The sequence below is a fragment of the Pelmatolapia mariae genome, linkage group LG2 (assembly GCF_036321145.2).
Source record: "Pelmatolapia mariae isolate MD_Pm_ZW linkage group LG2, Pm_UMD_F_2, whole genome shotgun sequence".
Lineage (NCBI taxonomy): Eukaryota > Metazoa > Chordata > Actinopteri > Cichliformes > Cichlidae > Pelmatolapia > Pelmatolapia mariae.
The window spans coordinates 26,374,771-26,398,874 of record NC_086228.1 but is presented as its reverse complement, the minus strand read 5'-3'; the positions used below and the strand labels follow the sequence as shown (position 1 = coordinate 26,398,874).

Sequence of the window (24,104 nt, the reverse complement as noted above, 5' to 3'; positions counted from 1 at the left end):
GTGTGTTTGACTGCCCGTTATGCAATACAGCACACACAGATTTCCATCACTTCTGAGGATTGATCACAGTCATTTTCTGCAGAAGACTCACACTAAAATACTGATTTATGCATGTGTGTATGTTTATATCCAATCACATGAATAATCATATACATGCTTGTGTTTTTCTATCAGAACACTCATTTACTTTTCCTAAAGCTCATAGCCCTAAAGGCAACCATTATGACACCTGCGCCTGGTTCAATTCATAATCAGGCAAATTTCTAAACTTCCAGATACACCCAAAAAGCTCCAGCATCACTTTTATGAAGCACATTATTACCAAAGTCCTCTTTGGTGATCTGATCTTATAGTGAAATGCATCCTTTTGACAAAAGTTTTAAAGAGATTGTGTTTTTCTTTGCAGACTCAGATGAAAATCTAGCTTTGTTGTAGCCTCGCTTACAACAAAAACTGTAACAAAATCCATTCATCAATACCTGCAAAGTTGTTGATTGGTGGGTGGTGGTCAAAGTTTGCAGTGACAGTAGGAGAGACCTTGACTCCCTATGAAGCCCCCACCTGACTCCAGTCACTCACGTTTTGTGACGTGCATGATCCTGTTTAAACAAACCAAAAGACAACAACAAAAACCAATCAGTGAAAACTTAGAGGATTTAAAGTTCTGTGAGTGAAAAAGAGGAAGAGGAGAAAAAGGCTAGAGCAGACAGTGGTGAGTGGAGCAGATAATAATGAATAAATATAATGCAAAATAATTAAATGCTGCTGCCTTAACTTTTGGGGAGTGACACTTGAATAACATAACTTCTGGTCGCACAACATTGTTTCTTTTGTTTACTTTGCCAGTTAACATTAACTTAGCTGGCAGTCACAGTCGAGCACACATGGCCAGGAGTCAGAGTTGATACAGTGGCAGTTGTCTGAAGGTCAGTGCTGCTTACTGTGCCTTTCCGGATCGTGGATCTTCCTCTCAGCGAGATGTTTGGTTACATTTACAAGGAACTGGAAATGTTAGTGTTGCCTTTCGTCTGTTTTTAACTCTTCCAGTCACTCTGGAGAGAGGAGCTTCTCATCTTTAAAACTCAAACATCAAACTCCAAAATCTGCCTCAGGTCAACCATGTCTTTGGGTCTTGAGAAAATAACAGTGGCCAGGCCAAAGCCTGTAAACAGCACTGGTCGAATCAGTGCTCAATGGATGTTGATGTGGGTTTAGTTCTTTAAGAGAACTTTTTAATGTTAAGATTACTATGTGTATTTTTTGATGCTATTTAATATTTTTATTGCCAATCGAGTGCCAGCCTGTTATACTGTCCTGTGAACTCTGGCTGTTTTTAAGAAAAGCACAGTTTACAAATGTTTATGTGCTTTTGTTGTCTAAAGTTATTCCAAGTTTTAAGTTTTTATCATTCTGGTGTGGCGTACAGTGTAGTGGTTTAGATATTTGCCTAACAAGTACAGTTTGGAGGAAACACAAATCCATTTTGGTTGCATTAGGAGGTGGATCAAAAGTGAAAAATGCTTTGTACGGTCACGCTTTAAAAACATGCGGAGCGGCTAAAAGTAGCTTCTTGATAGGGGCGATTGTGGCTCAAGAGTTGGGAGTTCGCCTTGTAATCGGAAGGTTGCCGGTTCGAGCCCCGGCTTGGACAGTCTCAGTCGTTGTGTCCTTGGGCAAGACACTTCACCCGTTGCCTACTGGTTGTGGTCAGAGGGCCCGGTGGCGCCAGTGTCCGGCAGCCTCGCCTCTGTCAGTGCGCCCCAGGGTGGCTGTGGCTGCAACGTAGCTTGCCATCACCAGTGTGTGAATGTGTGTGTGAATGGGTGGATGACTGGATATGTAAAGCGCTTTGGGGTCCTTAGGGACTAGTAAAGCGCTATATAAATACAGGCCATTTACCATTTGATATTTATATTCCTGAGCTGTTGTTTGAATTTTCCCAACAGGATGTGGCATTTTGTTAAGTGATTGTCAAACATAACCTATTTCTTTCCACTATTTCGGTTCACATCACATGAATAAAACAGTTGGACATTTTTGGGCGCCATAATGCTATTATTAATTCACTGGTTCTCAAAGTTTGGATGATTGCTGATTTACAACCCCTATTCAGAAACAGTTGGGACGTTGTGTGAAATTCAAATAAAAACATATCGCAATGATTCCCAAATCTCATAAACCCACATTTTATTCACATTAGAATATAGAAGAACTATCAAATGTTTAAACTAAGACATTTTACTAATTCGTGACAAATACAGCAAACTCACCACACATCGAATAGTTAAAGTTACATTTCACATTTCCATTCGATTTCTTTTGCAATTTTCTTGTTTCTTTGTGCTTTAAAATAGCTGCACAAGCTGAAGAATGACCTCTTTGTAGTTTCCAAGAGGCATGAATCTGACCTGCATAGTCCCGCCCGCCCAGTGTCATCCTCAGCCATGATAGTCACCAAGACTGCTGCAGAAGCACTAAACTACTTTTAACTGAATAATTATAACTGAGCTCACTTTTGTCAGCAATATGGATGTTTACGTTTTTCATTACCAAATTGTATTAATTATTGTAACTTAGTGTTAATGTGTATCAGTAGACTTCAGCTGAAGGGCCACAGTGACTTTACTGGGTGAACTTAGACCCGTGAGGCCCATCCATAACTAAATAATAAAATTTCATCACTCCTCAAGACCTTTTGCTGATTTTCAGTCCAGTTCTTGTGTAATGTGGCATACCTCATCATTTTTTCGACATTTCCCTTATTTAAAAATGGCTCCTCCACTGAGACCATTTCTGATTACTATTTTATGCGCATCAAAGTGTGTTCTCTTTGGCATTCCTCATAGATTTGACTAAAGGAATGGGAACAAAATATCTGTTTTGCATCAGGCTGCTTGTAACAAAGTGCCTTAATATCTAATTTAAAATTAGTTCTTTACTAAAAGGTCTGTTATGTGTAGTTGCAACAATGTTTCATGCATGTTAGGTGCATTTTTATATAGGCCCTACTTGACTCATAGGTCAGTATTAAGTGGCTTAACAAAGATTTCATGGACTGGACTGGACTGAAAATGAGCGAAAAAGCAGCAAATGTTCAAAGAAGAACTTCCAGAAAGCCTTGGAAACTATTATTCAAGGGTAATTTTAACAATTCCGAGAAATTCTGGCTTAAATTATAAAGAAATGAGCGTTGGCTCACGAATTTTGCACAACTTTGCATTAGCTCATGTAGCATGTCTCAAAATGCTGGGGTGGGCCAACAAAAGGCTGGACACTGGACACATCATGCCAGCTGTCAGCTGCTTTGAATTGTGGTTGCAGTGAGCCAGCATATAATGGAGGATCTAGGAGAAAAGGTACGCACCAAATACATTTAGTTTGTGTGTCATGGATATGACTGTTCCTGGGATTTGTGCCGAATAATGGTAACTGTGGTGTTTGTAGTTCCTTAGTCATTTGTGAGGTAGAGGTAGAAACTTGATCTGTCTCTCATTGGCGAGGTTTGATCTGCCACAGCAGCAGAACAGAAACATGAAAGTCAAGAGAAATGTGCCCTTGGTCTCGTTCTGCATCATCATCCTTCGTGTGAATAAAATGTACGGTGGCACATCATTCTTTACTTGTTACACTCACTTCCTGCGTATCATGTCACCTAGGTTCACCATTAGAGTTGGAGTCCACTTTGACTACCGGGACGTTAAACTATAGTGACTCTGGACTGTCACCAGAAAGAGGTCATGTGCTTCAAGACCTTTGGTCATCCTTGCAGTGAGGCTATAGCTCCACTTACACATGCACATAGAAAGCTTTGGTTTCAGGAAGTGCGCTCAAGCTTGTTGCGTGTCAAGCCATGAGTGTGTGAGCTGTGTCTTGTGATGAGTAGTGATGGTGATATATATGTGTTTTTATAGTAATACTTCCATTTACATCTCTGCCCTCTCATAACACCCTCTTTAACTTCCTGTAGCAGCAGAAACCCATTGATACAAAAACAATAGGGTAATAAGAATGACCTTAAACAGTATGTTTTGTAACTGACATAGATCACACAACAATATGTGCTGTGATTTCTCGTTTGCTTTAGCAACAGTGACATCCTGGCATCCCACACCCAAAAATGCAAATAAAAACGAATCACATGTTGGTGAACTCAAATTACTTTATTTGTTTGTAGTAATGTCACTGTGGCCATTCTCCATCCTTTCCAACAACCTCAAACTATAGAAAACTGACACTCGGAAATCAATCACCCTCTGGTTATAATCGATAATCTCTGGGGTCTGAGTGCAGGCTGCCTTAGTGACTGTAGGGGACCAAGCAGGCAAAGCTGTGCTGTTGAAAAAGTGGGTTTTATTTAAATCAAAATTAAATAAAAGCATCAAAAATACTATTTAATGCGAGTCAGATAAATTTAGCAAATAAGTAGGGCAAACTAAAAAAAACACTGCTCATAAATTACTGCTTAAAAAAAACTCACTTTAACAAAGAGAGCTAAAACACATGAGAGCACCATGAAGCTAGAGTAGTGGAGCAAACCATTATGGATGCAAAGGGGAAAAATCACAGGGATAATAACTAAACTCACCACAAAGAAAATCCATGAACCCCACAGGTATCACAACAAATGGTTTGGTCCATTAGCCTCTGTATTTCAAACAAGCTCTTCCCTCAGCCACCTGCTTTGAGTAACCATGAAGACCTGGAGCAGTCGAAGTTTAATGCAAGCAACAGAGAAAGAGTGATTAGTGCAATTTGTATAAAACTCAGTGTTGTGTCGAAAAATGGTTGAATCAAAATAATCAGGTAAGCTAGTTATCTCTTATAACTGCACATTAGCTTTAAAGTCGTAACAAGACTGTGAAACCTCAAACCTGCATGAGGGATTTAGGTGAGTGCAGAGAATGAATGGATGTTACTGAACTTGTTCCAGTGGTGTATTTTTTGAACTTTGCTCATGCAAACCTTTTTGATAGAGTGACCTAAAGAATATTTGGATGCTAAAAACAAAGGCCTATCCTTGAAGCTATAATATGGAATTTTGTCTCATGTATTAGAAACCAAAGACATATTTTGAAGGTTCACCTTCACTGTAGAAGATGAATTATTTAATAGGTTAAGGATATTAGTCTAGCCATTATGTTCAGCTTGTCTAATTCAGGGTTGCAGGGCGAGTGGAACATATCTCTAGCACAGGGCAAGAGTCGGGGTAAACTACTCTAATCACAGGGCTAAGGTCTAGAGATGACCAGTCATGCTCATTTACCAATTTAGAATTACCAGCAATGTAATAAAAAAAGCTAGCTAGCAGCAGCTACATACAAATCCAGAACTGTATTGCTGTGAGGCAATGGTGCTAACCACTGCTCCCCTGATACTAAGGATGCTGTACAAAAACTGGGATGTGTAATAATGTGTGTGAACTTCATGAGTGTGTTTTCTGGTGTTTTATGACCGTGACTTGGGCAGTAAGCCTGAATATCTGCAAAATGGCACGCTGTCGGATGAAAGCACTTCTGATTTGAAAGGAGCGTGACACTTTTTTTTTACCATGCAATGTGCTCCACTAGCATATGCGTTGTGCCAGAGTTCACACTGAGGAATCGAGCGCTGTGGAATATTTGGATTTAATGAACAGAATTATGTGAGACAACAAAGCACTCCAACAAACCTGAACTTGGTCAGAATCTTTGAATAGTCCTTTACACGACTGAGCACATCTTATTCAGGTGAGTGAGTGGGTCAGGCAAGTTTTACAGGTTTTTCCCATGTTTGGCTTCCTAAAAGGGGAAAATGCAAATCCGAGCAAGGGATGCTAGATAAACAAGTTTGTATATTTATGGTTTCAAGTGGCCTGAGGGACTTTACTATTAGTGGACTACTACAGTATATGGCAATGACTGAGGGTGGAGACCAAGCTTAAATATGTTAACTGGAAATGAGGTGTATCAGCCCACTCCTGAGGACACCCAGCCACTGCTGCAGACTCGTTAGTTTCATGCACACTTACAGGGGAGAGACTGTGAGAAAGTCAAACTGATTAAGCGTGATCATATTATATTATGTAGTTTATTAAAGTGGTTTAGTTGGTGTTTGACCAGTGAAACTTAAAAAAGTCACATTGGGTGAGAATCATACTTTGTGTTTGTTTTGAAACTTGATAAATACTAACCACTTCCCACGTTTCTCATAATGCAACTGAGTGTATCTTCAGTAGGAACTTTTTTTGAATAAGCTTTCTGATAAGAATGTCCCACTGGAGGTCATGTTGCTGAATCATTGTGCTTCACTTCTTTGCTTCTTATGCAGAAAAGTTTAGAAATGACTCATTTTTCTTTATCATGCTGGGCACAAATGAATAAACCTTCTGAAAAGTAAGTTTGTGACAATATTTATTTTTCACATTTTTGGCAAAGATGAGAATTTCTGAAAGTCTGATTCATTTATTTATTTATTTATTTTTTCTTACCAATAGCCTATGAATCATTCAACCGTTAAAATGAACCTAACTCAAGGGATGAAGCAGTGTTGCTTACACATAACGGACAACTTGGCATGAACCAGCTTTAAATTGTAGCTTTAAGCACTTTGTTTTTGGAACTGGCTGTTAGTAACACAATGTATTCCCATTTCTATCTTTATAATCTATAAAAAGTGCCAAAGAGAACAGGTTGATAGACAAAAAATAGTATTTTTACCCAACAGGATGATTCCCAAAGTGCTATTAGCCAAAACCCTGGAATATTTCAGCGTGGTGTGCAATCTTTAGAAACTAGACAAGCTGAAGTCTGCCAATAGCCTTTCATCTGTCACTAGTATCAATTGAATTCTATTTTATTTATATAGAAGAACAGTAGTTTCTGCAAAACTACAGAGAAAACCTCAACAATTGGATGACCCAACGAGGATGCACTTGGCAACAGTGGGAAGGAAAAACTCACTCTTAACAGGAAGAAACCTCCAGCAGAATCAGACTAGTGGAGGGGAAGTCATCTGCCGCGACCAGTTGGGTGTAAGGGAGGAAGAATGGATAAAAGACAGGCTGTGGAAGAGAGCCAGAGATGAATGACTAATGATTAAATGCAGAGTGAGTGGGAAAAGGAACGTTTTAAGCCTAATCTTAAAAGTAGAGAGGGTGTCTGTACCCTGAATTCAAACTGAGGGCCATCTATGAACATAGCAGAGGCTTTTGGCCTGGAATCTTTCAGTGTGGTGTGCAGCTTTCTTTGACTCTTCTTTTAATGAGTCAGACAGTATCAAACGCTGCAGGCGCTTTACTTTTTACTAATTTCACTCCATTGTAACAAGTTATTAGAATAGTGAAATCTTTCTGTTCTAACTATCCGCGCTTTTTTTTTTTTTTTTTTTTTTCTTTCTTCCCTCTCAGTGTCACCACTTGACTTTGCGTTCTTGTTGGATGACGGGGTTTTTTTTTGGGGGGGGGGATTTGCGTGCAAAGTTAATCCCTTATATAGAAGCCTTATTTGAACCCTCTCCTCCTTTTAATTTTAGCGAGGGGCTAATTATGCATTGTTTCTCAGCAGCCTGGAGCACCGTGGAGAGTCATGAGTTACTGCAGCATCCTTTTTACAGCCTGTCAAAGAGAGAAAACCTATCACACATCTTCTTTTTTTCCACATGCACCAGCTGTGACAAAGAGGGTTCCACACGGCACTCACTCACGTTTTTTGTTTTTTTTTTCCCCTCCCCTGTCTGAGTCACATGATCTTTTGGCTAAACTGTCTTAGCCTCCCAGCATCCACATCTGTACTTTCTCCCACAGTGTATGTGGCTCTGCTATTTGGCCGGCTATACGTGCGCAAGTGTTTGTTTTCTTTAGCCACTAGCACCGCGAAGACTATTTTCTCTCCTATAGAGCAGAGGGGAGAAAAAAACGGTGGGAGGGAACTGATGAGGAAGAAGAAGGAAGAGCTGTTCTATATAAAGCAAGCGCGAGGGGCTCAAGCTTGTGGTTTAAGAGCATTTGTGGAGACGCTTGGAGGCTGAACTGTGAGTACAAGACAGTAATGAACTGGAAGTCATCGTAACTGAACAACAGAGTTTTGTTTATGTGGAATACTTCCTCTTTGTGGCAACACGAGGTTAATCTTAGTAAGAATAACTTCTTTTTGTGTAACCTAAGAATTTATGCAATATGTGTCTCTGGTGGGGTGACCTAATCTTGAGCAGGACATTTTGTGTCCAGATGTTTTCAGTTACAGCTCTTACGCAGCTGAAAAGGTTTTGACTTAAGGCGTTCTGGGGTTTTTTAATTTTCTTGTAGTAGCTTTCTTGTAGTCTTTCCGTTTCAATTTGGAAGGGATGGAGAAACAGGGAAGGTGGGATAAGGAAGAGATTGGCATGCAGCAACAGGCCTGGAATGAAAACAAACCACGACTGCTAGACAAAATAAATGACTGCTGTTATATGGTCACATCCTTTTTATTTTTCTTTAAATATAGGAATAAAATGCAGTTTTTGGTTTGGTTCTTTTAGCAGGTGCTGTGAGTGAAGCCCACTCTGAATGTGTACAAGTTCGTGACGTACTTGCGAGTGTGAGCCTGAGCCTGTGCGACCATGCCAGGGTCTGGGAGCGGTTTATCGGTGCAGCGCTGCCTCACCTTCACCACAGGTCTGGTGGAGTGCCTGTGTTTCGCTGGAGCCGTGTTTGGTTGGGCTTCTCTTGTGTTTGTCCTCAAGGAAGAAGGGTACTTCAGCTCTCTGTGTGTCAACGGCACAGGAGTCAATGGAACACATGTTTTAGGTCAGTTTGATGTTCTCACCTTCACAACTTTGAGCAACAAAATAACTGAAAAATTGAAAATGGCTGAAGAATGGAAATTAGTCGATCACCTGTTGCTTCTGTCTTTTCTAACCTTTGTTTCTGCAGATTGCACCGAACAGGATGAACAGTTCTCGCTTATTTTCACCATTGCTTCTTTTATGAACAACTTTCTGACGCTGCCGAATGGTTTCCTTTTTGACCGGTTTGGTACTACAGTGACTCGGCTCTACGGAATGTAAGTCCAGCACCTTAAATAGTCAATTAATCATTCTAATCAAGAACATTCATATGAAAAATATACTCGTATGTGGCACTAAAAGCTCAACAATCATGTTAAGATAAATGAGGTGACAAAGTAGTAAACAGTACCAATAAGATGTCATAACTTTTGAGCAACAACTGCACAGTGCAACTTGTAATTAGTTTTTCCTCGAGATGTGATGGTTTATTGAAATTCTGCAGGTAATTCTAATATATCCTGTCCACAAATAAAATGGACTTAAAAAAAAAAAAAAAAAAAAAAACCTCCTAACTGCAAAGGTCGTCTGTTTTTAGGTAAATAGACATATTTTGACTAAAATGTTATCCCAGATTTTCCTGACAATTCCAGAGGAAGGATCCACTCCTTAATAGGACTTTTGTAAAACTTCTGGTCCCTACTCCCATGTTGAATTTCAAGAGTTAAAGTTGGTGGTTAGACATTTTTATAGCATCTGTTTTTGAGAATCCACTTTTAAATTCCATTATCTAGAAAACTACTTGAGATCTTTTTTTTTTTTTTTTTTTTTTTTGTTAGGGAAGATATCAGGAATTATTGCGCTGCAAATTTGGACTTTAAGGCCCATAACTCAGATTACCACAGAATGATGGATGCATGAATTTCCTGAAATACTTGGATATCCGATCTGACAGCAGATTTGGAGGAACCACAGTTTTCCAGTAACAAGACTGGTATTTTAATTACAGCTTCTCACATGTTAGGGACGTAAATAAAACAGTCCACATTAGGCGACTGGTGTCACAAAGATTAACATCTGAATTTGACCCCATGACCCAAATCGAAATGAGCATTATTTTTCTATCTCTGTCTGATCTTTGAGTTTCCTCGTGATTTCTAACAAAAACTCACATTAATGTGCGATAGCCAAAGATTGTTTTGAAAGTAGAGTAAGCCATTTTCAGTTTGAGGAAATATTTTCTTCTGCTGCCAGAGATGCCGTCTAAAGTTCAATCAAATGTCAGATTTAGCGGGGAAGGCAAGAAAATGGAAAGACGATTAATCACAGAGTAATGTTTTTTTTTTTTTTCCTCCTCCAGATGCTCGGAATCCAACACTAAGCTATCCTCCCTCCTCAAAGTTAATCATGTAATAGAACACCAGACATACCTCTGCAGCGTTCTGCCCCAAATATCTAAATCCACGATAACAGACTGGCACTGAACAGATCCATAATATGTTTCCAGTTAAACAGGGTGGGGTGAAAATAAATAGCCAAGGAATGCTAGTAGTTGCATAAGAGGCACCAAGTGCAGATGAGGATGCTTAGGCCAAGAAAAGGAAATTAAAGGTCTCCAAACAGCACCAGAAGCCCATTTACTTGCTTGTGAATGATGGTGTGTTAATGTAACACATCTCAAAACAACCAGTTTGCCAAAGTGCTGTACAGTTATTAGGACACTAATGATCAAAAATGCATAAAATTGTTTTAGCAAATTGTGTGGCACGAATAACAAATGATACTTTTCAATTGCAGATTTCTTTACACCATAGGTACGGTGATGGTGGCCTTTTCTACTTCAGGTGAGAGTTCTCAAATAAAGATCAGAGTAAATAAATATAAATATCAACAGGAACAGAAATGTTACAGCTGTTATGGTTTGTTTTTTTTCTTTCTCCTTTTTAGTTCTGGCCATCCTGCTCTTCCCAGCTCTCTCCCTCCTGGCTGTGGGTGGCATCTTATTTCTGATGACCAACATGCAGGTACTAGATCAGTTTAAGATTACTGCTGTGACATAAGGCAGTTTTAATAAATTTTATTATACGTTTGACTATTTCCCAAACTGTAAAAACCCTCATATTTTTCTAGAATGTCTGTTTGATCATTTTCCTGTTTGGGAAAGTAAAACCTTTTTAGACCTGTCACATTTTAAACCTTTAAACCTCTCGACTTCTGAAATGCGCTTTTGCATGTGAGCTCTGTGTGTAGATCACCTGAAAGAGCTGGAAAGACACATGATTACAACTTGCTAACTGACTCATCTATGGCCCACTTTGTCAGTAAAGCACTGTGTGTGAAGAAAGAGGTTCGACTTTGTGACCTTTTATGATCTGAGTGTTCTGTGAATGTAAGACGTTCCACTCTTTCCTCAGGCTATCAGCAAACTGCAACAAAGCCAAAACACAGAAACCACCTTCACCACACTTTTTTTGTTTTTGCACAAATCCCTCTTGGGGAGGCCACGATGATTTATGAATTTGAACCATATTCTACATTCCCCCTCGAGCAAGACCTACAGCCAAGTGTTTGGACAGTGACAGGTTTTGTAGTTTTGCCTCTGTACAGCGCGCACTGGATTTTTAAATCAAACAACTTGGGTGTCATTTGAAGTGCAGACTTTCAGCTTCAAACCTAACTGACAAACATTAAACTGTCTCAAGGTTCAGGAGATGGAGCACTGTTTATGCTGTAGCTCACTGCTGTAAGGCAGCTGCATTTTTCACATTTGGTTTGACTTTGACACGATTTTCACTAAAATTGCGTCGGCTCGAGCTGTTATCTACCATAGCACAGAATTTAAAAATAATCTTCAGCTGTGCACACTAGACTCCTAACTGAAAAACTGAACCAAGTTTATCTACTCTCCCCTCCCTTCGTGGGGAAAATAGATAAACTTGGTACAAATACTGAATTTGCATTTGGTCGCTGTTCACAGGAACTCTCAGTACAAGAGACTGTTGCCTTCAGTTGTATCTATCAGTGATAGCAAAAACTTTAGGTATGCCCAAATCTGCAGACGGCTACATTGTTATAGACAAGGAAAGGAGGAATGCTGCAGCCAGCTCGGCAAAACTAAAAGGCCTAAAGACCGCAGATGATTGCACTGGTTAATAACACGAGGTCTGGGAGAGCATCTAGACCGCAAGAGACTTTTATCCAACAAATACTCACATTGAAAATTTTTGAGCATCTGAGAATTGAAATCTATAAAGAGGCTGTAATTTTTAAATCAATTTGTTAAACCTCTTTAATTAAATCTTAAAGTCTGTGCTTCAGAGACAATGTGTGTTTTTGTCCAGAAACTTACAATAGACAGTATTTTTACCCTGACCAACAGAAAGATGGATGCAGAGGGGACCAATATCAACTAAGAATTTTAAAGAGAGCCCCCACACTGATATTTAATTCAATTTTCCTAAAGGTAGGAAACCTGTTTGGCTCACATCGCTCCACCATCATCACTCTTTATAACGGGGCCTTTGATTCTTCCTCAGCACTCTTCCTCGTCATCAAGGTGAGAAACATTTACACACAAAAGAATCAGCAGGATATATTGATGCTGTCTCGTGTACCAATGATCACCACCACATCTCTTCTTCTCCTGCAGCTGTTGCATGAACGTGGCATCGCTCTTCGCTCCTCCTTCCTGTTTCTGTCCGCCTGCAGCGTCGTTCACCTGCTCAGGACTTTCTTCTTGCTGCCTCGGAAAACGATTCCATACCCGCTGCCGGATAACTACACATACGGGTATGAATCCACGGCAGACGTCACAGACACGTTTGCACTTCAAGTACAAAGTGTATTTGTTCTAAAATAACAAAAGACCATAAGGAGAAGGAGGGATGCGCAGTTTTAATCAGTGGGAATGCTGGATAGAAAGCACCTGGATGCAGAAAAAGTGTGACTGGGTGAATCAGAAATGTTATATAGTGCATTTCTGTTTGAGCTTTATGCAAGGACCAGTCAGTTTACATTTACATACCAATGTGTTTGGAAAGTGCCAAATGTACCTTGCAGCATGGTTGCTAAAATAAAAACTGCAGTGAAGATGCATGAAATGATCATGCATGAGTTAAATTTTACTTTGATTAGTTTGTCTTGTGTTTGTGTTGCTGCCAATGAACAAAACCCTGGAGTGGACAAGGAGGGCAGAGCTAGTGCTAAAGGAGAGTGCCATAGCTAAATCAAGAAGAGGAATCAGTGTAGCGCTGTGGTCGGAATAGTTTCCTCATAGAGAGTTCCTGTTTTCATAGGAAACAGATCAAACATGCATCCAGTGCTTACTGAGAAAGCTCTTACTCAGTAAGCTGAGTAAGAGAGCTCTTTACAGTCAATGATGACGAGGACATCCATGAAAGCGTACTGTTGTATTAAAATCAACAGAACAGTTAAACCTCAGTATGAGGATAGCTTTTTTTTTTTTTTAATGAACTAGAGTCCCCGCCAATATAAACACAAAGTCTAAAATTGATCATAAGAGCAGAAATGTTAGAATTGTGCATAATTTTCCTCACCTGTGGCTCAAGAGGTAGAAACGTTTGTCTGCTGATCGACATGCAGACTAGAGGTGCCAGGAAACACACCACCAAACCTCGAAAATATCCTTGAGCAAGATACTGAACCCCAAATTGATGCATCTGTCTGAGAGTGAATGCTAGGTTAAAGCACTTAGAGATAGGGGGGAAAAAATGACTTGTGTGTATTTGTGTTAGTGGCTGAATGAGGTTTGTAATAAGGAAATACTTTAAATGCTCAACTTTTACCTCTTTTTTTTTTTTTCTTTTTTTTTCCCACATCTCCATGCAAACATCCTGCAAAATTTAAAATTCCAATAAACTCAATTCATAAAGTAAATCTAAAAGAACTCGCTCAGTCCATTCTGTGTGCCGTTAACCCCACTGTGACTTTGACCTCAGGATAACCTGTGGTAAATCGGACAATCGGATTAGTGAGGTGGCGGAAAACAGAGATGCACAGAAGGTAGAGGAAGTGCCGCTCAACAAGGATGCATCTGCAAAGCAAGGTCTGTGCCCAACTTGGAAAGAAAAAGAATGAACCGATCATACGCGGTATACTTATCCACAGTGATTTTTACCTATCTCTTTGCCTTTTTTCCTCATCTGTGTGATCTCCCGTCTCTCTCAGAGAAGAGTTTCCGTGACTGTTTGCTGTCCAGGTTCTTCATGTGGCATCTGCTTTGGCTGTCAGTGATGCAGCTCAGGCATTACCTGTTCATTGGCACCCTAAACCCTATGCTGCAGAGGCTCACAGCTGGAGAGTCCTCACTGGGTAATCGCACAAACACCACATCACTCACTGTCTCAGCTCTAAGCACTTGAATGTAATTTTACTAAATCAACATGCATTAGGTACTTTGAAAATGCATCAGTGTCTAAATTCTGCTTCATTAATAAACTGGCTTATCTTTAACTCTGAGGTTACACAGTAAGTGCAGTGATTTACAAACTAAAACTCCATGTTTTTGATGCCTTTTGAACTTTCATGTCTCATATTTTGGTGGACTCTGCCTTTTATCCATCTTGTTTGTGTCTCTGCAGTGAGTCAGTACACCAATGCCTTTGCGATCACCCAGCTATGTGGCGTGCTGTGTGCTCCCTGGAACGGCCTCATTATGGACAGACACAAGGGCAAACCACGAGCTGAAGGTAACACCATGACTCTAATACTGATGTAGAATAAAAGACAACACCTCCCATCCCTGTGTGGATTGACTCATTTTCATAAATCCATTCAGTGATGGGTTTACATGAAATGATGTCATGGTTTAGTTTTTGTGCATGCTATTTAAACCAGTCTTTTTATACCTTGTTTGAAGTTTTGTTTAATAGTTTTACTTTATTTCTGACTAATGATAGGGGAGAAGAAAGGAAACTTGTATACAGTATATAAAGATTTGTCTGGTAACTCGGAGGACACAGTCTGCAAAGCTTTGTCCACTTTAATCTTCAGTCTCATCTGTAGAGTCTGAGACCCTCAGGCTGGTGCAGATTCATAAAGGGCATAAAGTCATTATTGTGTTTGTAGGGGAGAGCGAGCAGGAGGTGGACCTGCGGGCAACGGTGCTTTCTCTCTTCCTGACGGCCCTGCAGTGCCTGTTGTTTTCCATTTGTGCCTCTACCCCATACCTGCCTCTTCAGTACCTCACCTTCGTCCTGCAGGTGCTCAACCGCTCCTTCCTCTATGGCGGCAACGCAGCCTTCATCAGTGTGGCGTGAGTATCAAACATGCACGCTAATCAATGAATAGTCTATATTTCACAGCACTCTTTCAACACAACTGTAACTCCACGAAATATTTCTGATATTTAATGAAACACAAAAGATAAGAAATCTGTGGTTTAAAAAAAAAAAATCATCAAAACAGTGAAAAAACAATCACAAAAGAGAAACTTATCAGAAAGAATTGTTTTTGATGAGGCACGTAATTAATTTTTTTCCTGTTTGTTTTTAAATAAGCCAGCCTCTATATACATATGTGCATAGAGGCAGGCAGGTTTACACACTGGTCTTTAAAAATGTTATAGAGGTGAGCGTTACCCAGCATTTCCACTTTTAATCACTAGATGGCAGTATATAACAGCAGTGATTATAACATGAAGCATTTCATTTATCCAAATTTGAGATATGCCTTTGCTACAGCAGTTAAAATGAAGTCAAAGCAAATTAAAATAAATTATTTTAGTAAGTAGAGTAATGCCTAAAAGTGAAATCTTACAAAATGGCTAGTCAGTTCGTATTTTGGAAACTGCTGGGATTTTTTTTGGCAACCTCCTCTCCGGCTTACAAAGGTTGGTCAAAGAAAGAGAAAATATCCATTGTGCTGCAGTTCTCTGGGTGAAAATTAATAAAAATTAATAACCCCAGGGGTCAAATGAATGGACTTCTAGATCATAAGAGGAGAAAAGTAATTCAAATACCTCAAACCTCTTGCCACGGCCAAAGTACGCAGAAGAGCATCTCAACAGCAGCAGAAGACCACACAGTGTGCCTCTCCTGTCAGCTAAGAACAGGAAGCTGAGGCTGCAGTTTACAATAGAAGAACACAGGACTGGAAAAACATTGAGTCTAAACTCTTGAAGTCAGAATTAGATGTAAACAACATGAAAGCATGGATCAGCAGTTCAGGCTGGTGGTGGATTTTCTTTCGAGACTTTGGACCCATTAGTACCAATTTAGCATCATTTAAATACCTTGTTAGTAGTATAAATCTAAATTTAAAAAACGAATGTATTAAAAAAAACAAATATATTAAATACTTCTTAATCAACAAAAGTGAAGTCAGCAGAACAAATAATGCATTGTAAGGAAGCTGCTGCATGAGTAATGGAAATGAGTAATAAGTGCTCAGTCTGTATGGAGGGTGACCAGGATGGTCTATAAGTTTGTTCAGTGACATCATCTCTACCACAGCTTCAAATATTTTCAAATACATCAAAGGGTCTTTAATGTCAGCTGCTCACAAGTAAATGTGTACAAATGCTCTTAGACTGCATGTAAATATAGTATACTGTAATAAGTGATTATTTCCACATTATTGCTGCCTGTCCTGGTTAAATAATTCTTGTGTGATCTCCTTCCTCCTTACTTTCTCGCTCTGTGTGTTTAGTTTCCCATCCTGCCACTTTGGGAAGCTGTATGGTCTGGTCATGGCTCTGTCTGCGGTGTTTTCGCTGCTGCAGTATCCCTGCTTTGCTCTGGTTAAAGTCTTGGATGGGGATCCGTTATATGTAAATACATTTTTATGATCTATCCTTATCCTTATCTCATCCTTTCTCTCCTCACATCTTCATAATTTTTTCTCCATTTTTTTTTTCCAGGTGAACATTGGTCTGACATTACTCAGCCTGCTGGCCTTCATCCACCCCCTCTCAGTCTACCTGCACTGTCGAAGCGTTTCCTCCCAGCGGGTCAAGAATAAAGCCATGACGCAGTCTTCTTAAAGTCTGTACAGTGACTCATTCTTATAAGTTTACTACCAGTGAGAATTACCTCTTCAACTTCTTAAAGTGCTATTTCCACATTCCTGACAGGAAGTATTTGTAGTTTGCTCTTCAGGCTCTGTACTGAAATAATGATAGAAGCTGATTTTTTAAAACTGCAAATGGTCTTTTTCTTTGAGGATCACCAAAGTTTGCATCTTATATTAGTGAGATCTCCTCTTGATCAATGACTGTGCTTATATAATTATATGGGGCTTTACTTTCACCGCGCTAATAATCTGCTTGTCTGCATTTTGGTGCTATTGCCTGTTTTTCCTTTGCAGACGTTCCTTTTAATAATTTCCCCAGCTACTGATTTGTCCAAATTAATTGTAGTTTTTTTTTCACACTCACATGATTCTCACTTTATATTAACACACACCTCCACACCAGTGCAAATATAGCTGTAGACCAGCACTGAATCAGCAACCAAACCTTACACGTCATCTGTCAAACACAGTTCTTTGAATATTCATAAAAATCATCTCAAATGTACTTAAAACAAAACTGCTGCTCGCCCCGTTTTATTGAAGTTTGCATTGTTTTGCTTTAGATTGAATCTACTGAAAGACAGAGCCTGAAGAACAACAACAAGCATTCAGATACTAACTTTATTGGCTGTTGTTTTTTTCTTTTTTTTAACGTACCATAAGTTGGCTGTAAATGCATTTCAGATTGTAAAGTGTGCATTCGCAAAGCTTTGTGCATGTCCAATGCAAAAATGACTGTATCTGTCATAGAAAAGATTCTGCTCTGCAGCTTTTTAACTCTTTTGCAATTTCAGAGTTTAAGCAGGCTCTGAGCTGCTGTCTCTGAAGCATGTAAACAAACCGATGGTGCTAATGTGTGCTTTTCTCTAACCCTGCTTTACCGTCCATTTCTGTAATCATGCTGGCTGCCCTAATAATATATGTGCAAAACTATGACATGTCTTGTTTCTTGTTTTAATGCACTTTTATTATTACGTCTTTTTTTTTTCTAATTTTCAAACAATTGCTAGATTGTTGGCAAGATTACTGAAGGTATGCATGGATTTGCATAAAAACTCGAACTAAATGAAGTTACAAAGTTTTCTATAAAGTTACTATAACAGTAAGGATTCCATGAAATTGGGGGAGATTATACTTTTGCAAGTGCACATCAAATTGAAACAAGGTGAAACATAATTTTTATTTTCCCGAGCAAATATGAAGGTAACCTAGGTCCAGATGAAGTCTTGGATCCAGGGGCTCTGTTCACACATTGTATGGAGGGAATTCCAGCCTTGGCAGAGAAATGCTTATAACAAATACACTGCATTTGTTTGTTTGTTTTTTTTGTTTGTTTTTTTAAATATATTGTGTCATTGCTCCAGTGCGAACATCTTCAACTTCTCTCTCTCCTATACATGTTTTTACCTCTAAAGAGTAAAGGACCAACAGTGTTGGCTATAGTGACCACATAAGGGACATTTGGGAACAAAAGCAATAATTTTAAGCTCGTTCTTGGCCTTGAGCTATTTATTTAAGGAATGTCTTGACAGTACGTCAATAACTTGGTTGATGAGGGAAGTGGAGAGTATAAAAACTTTGCCATCTGCTGGCTTCAGTGCACATGGTACAAACTGCACTGACATCATGACAATAATCAACAGTAAGGGATGCTTGTTTGCGTCCAGCATGTGAATTCTCAGGTGTTCAGTGTGGAGGAGCGTGGTTTCTTTTTTTTCTTTTCTTTTTTTTAAATGTACTGTACCTGGTAATGTTGACATGCGAAGGATGTTAAAGGGAATGTCTCCTATAGTGTTTGTTTCAAACTCTAAGTATTTTTCTGAAGTGCCAAGTGTTAAGAGGTAGTAATAATATTGAAATTTGCATGTAAACAGTACTGTGCCAAAGTATTTACCCATCGCTCGTTTCTTTATATTTTGCAAGCTCTTCTTTCAATGTCTGCTGCCTTTTGCTCCATTCTCTGTCAAGATGATCCCACACTGCTTCATAGTGAGGTCCAGGCTTGGGAAGGTCAATGACTGATAGTGCTCAACTGTGCGTTTTGTTTTTTCGCTTTATCAGGTATGCTTTTACTGCACTGCCAGTGTGCTTGGATTCTTTGTTTGGCTGAAAAACGAAGCTGTTGACAAGAAGATGTTTTCCAGACATATCGCACGTAGGAATAAAATAGATTTACATTTTTCTATGTTCAAAATTTCACAAATCATGACAACACTTCACCATGCCGCGATGTGCCAAGTTTTTACCTAGTAACGCTAGGGTTTCCTTGTTGGTGCAAATTACTTTTTAATTTTTTTTTATAAATATACCTTATCAAACCATTTTCTTGGGCATTTTATTTGTAGGTTAGACTGCTCAAAGCCACCTTAAAAAAAAATAAAAGATCTGAGCTCTTGGAAGCAAAATCTAAAGAAACTACTCTAGTCTTTGCACTGTCTTGACCTACAAACTTCTTTTTTCAGCAACAAAATGATACAAGTCTTTTGATATTATCTATAGTGTATCAAAGGGAATTCATATTAGCCTTGAATGCAGTTTCAGTTTTTAACTGTGGTGAAACTGTTATATCCTCATGTGCAGGTGCCAAAGATATAGAAAGTGCAATTATGATATAAAGAAACCTATGAGACATGTCCAGTATATGTATATTTTACATGCACATATCCAATACTATATTTCAATAAATGTGAAAATTAGTGGCTTTTTGTCCTTTATTGAATGTTTTGTCTGTTGCTTGAATACTTGACCAAATGATGTATTATTACAACAGGTTTCTAAAGGTATTTTGTGTGTGTGGGTGTGTGCGCACGCATTTTATATAATTATACATTATTTAGGATGTAAAGCAACAAATAAACCATTAGATATATTAAATGAATAATTGAAGACCATCACTGAAGATAATTGGCACGTGCTCAACCAGGTTTGGTTTATTTATGGTGATGAAGACTGTGCCATTGTGTGACCTTAGTCTTTTTTTTTTTAGTTTGAAAAACTAAACATGCTGCCATCATTGTGGGTGTGTTATATAGGAGAAAGGACCATCTACCAGGATAGGAGGCTTCTGTTCCACATATTTTTCTCTTTTAATTTGACAGATGTCGCGTGCTCCCCATCTCTATGGCACTGTAAGGCTAACGAGGTGGAATTGCCATGTGTAAAAACATGAAGTGTTGAGGCTTTTCACATGCGATGGCTCTGTGGTTGCCTGACAGCAAAAGGGTCATTATGTGTTTCAGCTTCAAAGCATGCTACCTTAATTCACTTGTCACTGCTGTGCACTTGAGGAAAGAGAGCTGCAAAGTTGCTGCTCTGTTTATAAAACTCATGATGCATTAATCAGCTTTATAAACTGAATATTAGATGTTCAGTTTGCTGCTGCAGAATTAAAGACTAACATTGGGAAATCAATCAATCTCAAGACTACACACCTGGAAAGAATGCTGTTAGTCCAAACAGAAAACAAGTGAAGGGTTTTAACATGAAATGAGACAGATTCTTACAGTATATAGTAACCATTTGTACATAGTATAGGATTTTGGCTTTTTGTGCACATTTTTCATTTATTTTTTTTCCATTTTTATTTTTAAATCTCTAATTCACTTTTTCTTCCTGTCCATGTGCTGCTGTATGTAACAAGTGAATTTCCCAGTTTGAGATTAAATAAAATCTGCCTATTCTGCTAATTTAAAACATCAAAGCTAACAGGTGTGAACCAGTTTGTGTGTAAGAACTTTTATGAATCCTTGGCTTCAAACTGCCTCTGTTTGGATGAGATGCATCCAGAAATTCGGGACGTGCTCAAAATATGTGGCCAGCACAATATATGACAGAACAGCATAAAATAGAATTACAAATAGTGAGCTCATCAGACCTGTAAGGGTAGACCGTACATTACCTGCTGCCAGCACACATCCTAAAGCCCTGAGGATACTGTCAGAGGTCAAACGGCAGGGTGAGCAATGTAGTTGCCATCTTTAGAAGAAGGTGGTGCATGTTTGCATGAAACAAACCAGACAAGTCCTCAGATTCTACAAGCTGTATCATTTCATGTTCTTAAAACATTGTAGGATGTGAGTTTGTTAATGTCAGAGAAGTGTTGTACTCAATCTGTGGAAAACAGATCTGATATCACTTCACACCTGCAGGATTCACGGCAGCCTTGGAGGACAGCATGACTTCTCCAGTCATACTCATACTGTTGGCAGTCCGGGTGGGAGTTGCCAAGTTTTGTGGGAAGTGCTGAGGAGATTTCAGATGGGGAAGAATACTTGGGGAAAATCTCTGGCACCTGAAATAACAGGGACACTCCCCCACACTTGCTGTGCCCCGAAATTATAAATAAAACTTGATGCAACTGAACAAAGTCTTTCACATCAAGTGTGTGTGTGTGTGTGTGTGTGTGTGTGTGTGTGTGTGTGTGTGTGTGTGTGTGTGTGTGTGTACGCAGTGTGTGTGCACATGGTGACAGGTTCTTCCCTTGCATCCATGCATCTGCGTCATTGCTGATCACATCCTCAGCATCTCGCCAAATTAAAAATACAGACTTGCATAAATGAGTGACAGAAATAGGAGCGAGGGCGGGAGGAGTGGAAGATAAAAATAAGGCTGTCTGTTAATGAGGTGAATTGTGTGCACTGTGTGTGTGTGTGTGTGTGTGTGTGTGTGTGTGTGTGTGTGTGTGTGTGCATTTTAATCAATATGAATATGTTCTCGAGTCAGAGGATGCCTTATATGAACACACAGATTTAATAGGCGACCTCAAACTGTGCCAACTAAATTGTGTCGCTCTCTGTGATTGGTCCAACAAGAGAAAAACATGTTAAGGCCTCACATTGTCAGCCTTTATGTGCTGTCTCCCATCTGCTATGGCAGCTAATAGGAAAACAGTTTATGCCTGAAACTGAATGAATAAGTGGCTCATCAGGCTCCATCATCTACTCTGAGCTTATTGATGCTCAGTTTGGAGTTGCAACACTAAACAAAACAAACTGTTAAAGGCTGTGAGGTCTGCAAGTCTCTTAACGGGACATCAGACATGGCCAAAAAATGATGGATGCCTCTGTTTATATACTCTTTATGGATGGAAAGTACATTTATTTAAGTGCTGTATTAAAATACGGTATTGAGGCTCTTGTGGTCAGGGGCGGATCTACAGGGGTAGCATGGGGTGGCAAGTGCCACCAAATAATGATCTTGTGCCACCCCTAGTGCCACCCTAGTTTTGCTTATCACAATGCTGTTTACTAAAATAAGCTAGCATTAACACTTTGAGCCTGGCTACAATTAACACTGAATATAAATTCTAACAGTGAATATACTGCATGACTGATGTAGGATGACATAGCAACAAGCTGCAGCCAGGCTGAGTCTTCATTTCAACTTGTGTTGAAAGTTTGGACTTCAAACTATATGCCAGTTTGTAAATTTTATTGATAGACCACTAAAACCAGAGTTATGATTAAAAAATCTATATACGTGATGCTCTTTTCTTAATACTATTGTCATGTTTAGTGCGGGAAGAAACAATAAAAAAGGGTATTTTCTAAGAACAGTGCAAGAAAAAAGAAGAGGAAAAAAATGACACCCCCTTCCTATTGGTGTCGACCAATAAAAAATGATATGGCAACATGTGGGATTTGGTCATTTAGGAAGAGGGTAAATTTTTAAGAGTGGCGGCAGCGAGAGCTTAAGAGAGAGAGAGCGAGCAAGAGAGCAATATCGACAGCGAGTTTTGAGATGTGAGAGATTTGTGATGTGTAGAGTGTTTGGAGTGTGTAGTTAGTGGGTTGTGTTGTCTTGTGTGGTGCATTCGTTGTTTTGTTTTGTGTGCCAGTGAGGGTACCAGTGAATGTCACAGTACCTGCCAAAAAACCACCAAAGGCAAAGGTGAACACTGTCTCTAGGTGTAAACCAGGAGCAGTGATACACCTGTTGTTTAGGCCTCCGGTGTGCACCTCTGTCTTGTAGTGGACAACTAATTTTGTGTGTCATGTGTGGCATCTTATTGTGACAGCCGATTGTTCTCTAATTTTAGTTTTACCTTGTGACTTACCTTGTTTCCTCTTTCACTTTCTCACACTCGTTGGCTCTGGAGTTTGTCCCTTAATTGAACTCACCTGGAACACATTATATAAGGACTGCACTCACTTTCAGCTCACTCTTTTCACTCCCACATGGGGCTGCAGCTGAGGTGTGTTTGGTTTGTTCTTCTGAGTTTAAACCTTTATTCTTAAGTCAGTGACTTACAGTCCAACCTTGTTTTCTCTTGCAAAGTTTAGCAGTCCATGTGTGTCTTCCTTTAAGTTAAGCTAAGCACTGATAACAATGAAATAAACCCAGATATACTGCAACTAATTGATGGCTGTTTTCTTTGCATTCTGACCAGATGAGACAATGGTGACAACAATTTTAACCTTCCTTTGAACCTCCTACTTAACATCGTTCTTTAGGAGGTTTAAAGGAAGGTTTAAAAAATTGTTATTTGTTGGTGAAAAATGTGTTAATGACAATGCAGATTTCTGGCATTTTGTGTGAATTTAAGCAACAATTTGATTATTTCTAACTAAAAAAGACAGTAAAACTTAAGTTAGACCACCCCATGTTGTGTAGCTTTCTGGATTTTATACTTAATGGGCTACATAATTATTTATTATAGACTGTACGTACATAAAGTTAAAATTCACATTTCATGCAACTGAAATGTTTTATTATCTGGGCTAAAGAAAATAAAGTTACAGACTAAATTTATATGAAACATGTATACTTACAGCATTTGATGTATTTTAACCATATATAATACATATTACAGAATTACTATTACCTGCATATGTGTAAAAAATGGCTTTGATTTTGCCACCCTGTTTGATTTTCAAGCCACCTTAAGAAAATTTCTCTAGATCCGCCCCTGCTGTGGTAATATTATTGCTGATGATGGCACCACAGTAGGACTGATATCAAACAATGATGAAACAGCGTACAGGGAGGAGGTCGGGCCCCTCACAGACTGCTGCTATCAGAATATTCTGAAGTTAAGCTTTACAAGAACTGAGGAATTGATAACGGACCTCAGGAAGCACACTGAGCCCTCTACCCTCTGCACACATGTACACAAGTAGTAAGCAGGGAGCTTTAAGTTCCTTGGGGTTCATATCTTGCTTGACCTCACGTAGAACACACATCTCCCATGAGGTGGTGAAGGCCCGACAGAGGCTTTATTTCCTGAGGAAGTTAAAGCACACTTACCTCTATTATCACCTGCTGACCAGCTTCTATTGGCTGCATGGTGAGATTTACCAGCATCACAGGAGAGAATAGAAGTGGCCTGCAATGAG

General features: G+C 39.3%; 1 protein-coding gene across 1 annotated transcript; it reads left to right on the top strand.

Moving 5' to 3' along the window:
- The first annotated feature begins 7,529 nt into the window (after positions 1–7,529).
- Positions 7,530–20,439, top strand: slc43a3b (solute carrier family 43 member 3b). Its single transcript, XM_063496983.1, has 13 exons — positions 7,530–8,007; positions 8,494–8,761; positions 8,888–9,017; positions 10,537–10,583; positions 10,687–10,763; positions 12,203–12,295; positions 12,389–12,528; positions 13,698–13,804; positions 13,927–14,070; positions 14,340–14,447; positions 14,827–15,013; positions 16,408–16,528; positions 16,619–20,439. The coding sequence occupies exons 2-13, from the start codon at positions 8,575–8,577 to the stop codon at positions 16,739–16,741; spliced, it is 1,464 nt and encodes a 487-aa protein (XP_063353053.1). The 5' UTR covers positions 7,530–8,007; positions 8,494–8,574; the 3' UTR covers positions 16,742–20,439.
- Positions 20,440–24,104: the final 3,665 nt, after the last annotated feature.

Bases quoted from the DNA above. Each gene is read 5' to 3' on its own strand.
- slc43a3b (XM_063496983.1), top strand. From the start codon at position 8,575: ATGCCAGGGTCTGGGAGCGGTTTATCGGTGCAGCGCTGCCTCACCTTC. The intron at 8,762-8,887 runs GTCAGTTTGATG...TTGTTTCTGCAG, and splicing joins CAATGGAACACATGTTTTAG to ATTGCACCGAACAGGATGAA. The intron at 9,018-10,536 runs GTAAGTCCAGCA...TTTCAATTGCAG, and splicing joins GTGACTCGGCTCTACGGAAT to ATTTCTTTACACCATAGGTA.